This window comes from Caretta caretta, chromosome 6 (assembly GCF_965140235.1).
Source record: "Caretta caretta isolate rCarCar2 chromosome 6, rCarCar1.hap1, whole genome shotgun sequence".
Taxonomy (NCBI): Eukaryota; Metazoa; Chordata; order Testudines; family Cheloniidae; genus Caretta; species Caretta caretta.
This window is the reverse complement of record NC_134211.1, coordinates 99912876-99916312: the sequence shown is the minus strand read 5'-3', so window position 1 is coordinate 99916312 and position 3437 is coordinate 99912876. Positions and strand designations below refer to the sequence as shown.

Sequence of the window (3437 nt, the reverse complement as noted above, 5' to 3'; positions counted from 1 at the left end):
TAGCAGCGTTAAATCGATTTAAACCTGCACCCGTCCACACAATGAAGCCCTTTATTTCGACTTAAAGGGCTCTTAAAATCGATTTCCTTACTCCACCCCTGACAAGTGGATTAGCGCTTAAATCGACGTTGCCGGCTCGAATTTGGGGTACTGTGGACACAATTCGATGGTATTGGCCTCCGGGAGCTATCCCAGAGTGCTCCATTCTGACCGCTCTGGACAGCACTCTCAACTCAGATGCACTGGCCAGGTAGACAGGAAAAGAACCGCGAACTTTTGAATCTCATTTCCTGTTTGGCCAGCGTGGCAAGCTGCAGGTGACCATGCAGAGCTCATCAGCACAGGTGACCATGATGGAGTCCCAGAATCGCAAAAGAGCTCCAGCATGGACCGAACGGGACGTACGGGATGTGATCGCTGTTTGGGGAGAGGAATCCGTGCTATCAGAACTCCGTTCCAGTTTTCGAAATGCCAAAACCTTTGTCAAAATCTCCCAGGGCATGAAGGACAGAGGCCATAACAGGGACACGAAGCAGTGCCGCGTGAAACTGAAGGAGCTGAGGCAAGCCTACCAGAAAACCAGAGAGGCGAACAGCCGCTCTGGGTCAGAGCCCCAAACATGCCGCTTTTATGATGAGCTGCATGCCATTTTAGGGGGTTCAGCCACCACTACCCCAGCCGTGTTGTTTGACTCCTTCAATGGAGATGGAGGCAATACGGAAGTAGGTTTTGGGGACGAAGAAGATGATGATGAGGAGGAGGTTGTAGATAGCTCACAGCAAGCAAGCGGAGAAACCGGTTTTCCTGACAGCCGGGAACTGTTTCTCACCCTAGACCTGGAGCCAGTACCCCCCGAACCCACCCAAGGCTGCCTCCTGGACCCAGCAGGCGGAGAAGGGACCTCTGGTGAGTGTACCTTTTAAAATGCTATACATGGTTTAAAAGCAAGCATGTGAAAGGATTACTTTGCCCTGGCATTTGCGGTTCTCCTAGATGTAGTCCTAAAGCCTTTGCAAAAGGTTTCTGGGGAGGGCAGCCTTATTTCGTCCTTCATGGTAGGACACTTTACCACTCCAGGCCAGTAACACGTACTCGGGAATCACTGTAGAACAAAGCATTGCAGTGTATGTTTGCTGGCATTCAACCAAAATCCATTCTTTATCTCTCTGTGTTATCCTCAGGAGAGTGAGATATAATTCATGGTCACCTGGTTGAAATAGAGTGCTTTTCTTCAGGGGACACTCAGAGGAGCCCATTCCTGCTGGGCTGTTTGCCTGTGGCTAAACAGAAATGTTCCCCGCTGTTAGCCACAGGGAGGGGAGAAGGTTGAGGGGGTAGTCACGCGGTGGGAGGAGGCAAAATGCGACCTTGTAACGAAAGCACATGTGCTATGTATGTAATGTTAACAGCAAGGTTTACCCTGAAAGAGTGTAGCCACTGTTTTATAAAATGTGTCTTTTTAAATACCGCTGTCCCTTTTTTTTTCTCCACCAGCTGCATGTGTTTCAATGATCACAGGATCTTCTCCTTCCCAGAGGCTAGTGAAGCTTAGAAAGAAAAAAAAACGCACTCGCGATGAAATGTTCTCCGAGCTCATGCTGTCCTCCCACACTGACAGAGCACAGACGAATGCATGGAGGCAAATAATGTCAGAGTGCAGGAAAGCACAAAATGACCGGGAGGAGAGGTGGAGGGATGAAGAGAGTAAGTGGCGGGCTGAAGACAGGGCTGAAGCTCAAATGTGGCGGCAGCGTGATGAGAGGAGGCAGGATTCAATGCTGAGGCTGCTGCAGGACCAAACCAGTATGCTCCAGTGTATGGTTGAGCTGCAGCAAAGGCAGATGGAGCACAGACTGCCACTGCTGCCCCTCTGTAACCAACCGCCCTCCTCCCCAAGTTCCATAGTCTCCACATCCAGACGCCCAAGAACGCGGTGGGGGGGCCTCCGGCCAACCAGCCACTCCACCACAGAGGATTGCCCAAAAAAAAGAAGGCTGTCATTCAATAAATTTTAAAGTTGTAAACTTTTAAAGTGCTGTGCTTAAAGTGCTGTGTGGCATTTTCCTTCCCTCCTCCACCACCCCTCCTGGGATACCTTGGTAGTCATCTCCCTATTTGTGTGATGAATGAATAACGAATGCATGACTGTGAAGCAGCAATGACTTTATTGCCTCTGCAAGCAATGATTAAAGGGAGGAGGGGAGGGTGGTTAGCTTACAGGGAAGTAGAGTGAACCAAGGGGCGGGGGGTTTCATCAAGGAGAAACAAACAGAACTTTCACACCGTAGCCTGGCCAGTCATGAAACTGGTTTTCAAAGCTTCTCTGATGCGTACCGCGCCCTCCTGTGCTCTTCTAACCGCCCTGGTGTCTGGCTGCGCGTAACCAGCAGCTAGGCGATTTGCCTCAACCTCCCACCCCGCCATAAATGTCTCCCCCTTACTCTCACAGATATTGTGGAGCACACAGCAAGCAGTAATAACAGTGGGAATATTGGTTTCGCTGAGGTCTAAGCGAGTCAGTAAACTGCGCCAGCGCGCCTTTAAACGTCCAAATGCACATTCTACCACCATTCTGCACTTGCTCAGCCTGTAGTTGAACAGCTCCTGACTACTGTCCAGGCTGCCTGTGTACGGCTTCATGAGCCATGGCATTAAGGGGTAGGCTGGGTCCCCAAGGATACATATAGGCATTTCAACATCCCCAACAGTTATTTTCTGGTCTGGGAATAAAGTCCCTTCCTGCAGCTTTTGAAACAGACCAGAGTTCCTGAAGATGCGAGCATCATGCACCTTTCCCGGCCATCCCACGTTGATGTTGGTGAAACGTCCCTTGTGATCCACCAGAGCTTGCAGCACTATCGAAAAGTACCCCTTGCGGTTTATGTACTCGGCGGCTTGGTGCTCCGGTGCCAAGATAGGGATATGGGTTCCGTCTATAGCCCCACCACAGTTAGGGAATCCCATTGCAGCAAAGCCATCCACTATGACCTGCACATTTCCCAGGGTCACTACCCTTGATATCAGCAGATCTTTGATTGCGTGGGCTACTTGCATCACAGCAGCCCCCACAGTAGATTTGCCCACTCCAAATTGATTCCCAACTGACCGGTAGCTGTCTGGCGTTGCAAGCTTCCACAGGGCTCTCGCTTCTCAACTGTGAGGGCTGCTCTCATCTTGGTATTCATGCGCTTCAGGGCAGGGGAAAGCAAGTCACAAAGTTCCATGAAAGTGCCCCTACGCATGCGAAAGTTTCGCAGCCACTGGGAATCGTCCCAGACCTGCAACACTATGCGGTCCCACCAGTCTGTGCTTGTTTCCCGAGCCCAGAATCGGCGTTCCACAGCATGAACCTGCCCCATTAGCACCATGATGCATGCATTGTCAGGGCCCATGCTTTCAGAGAAATCTGTGTCCATGTCCTGATCACTCACGGGACC

At 50.9% G+C, this 3437-nt stretch overlaps 1 protein-coding gene across 1 annotated transcript; it reads left to right on the top strand.

Moving 5' to 3' along the window:
* On the top strand, positions 1-2189 carry LOC142072361 (uncharacterized). Its single transcript, XM_075129028.1, has 2 exons — positions 1-906; positions 1495-2189. Exons 1-2 carry the CDS (start codon positions 324-326, stop codon positions 2013-2015), a joined length of 1104 nt encoding a protein of 367 aa, XP_074985129.1. The 5' UTR covers positions 1-323; the 3' UTR covers positions 2016-2189.
* The last annotated feature ends 1248 nt before the right edge of the window (positions 2190-3437 follow it).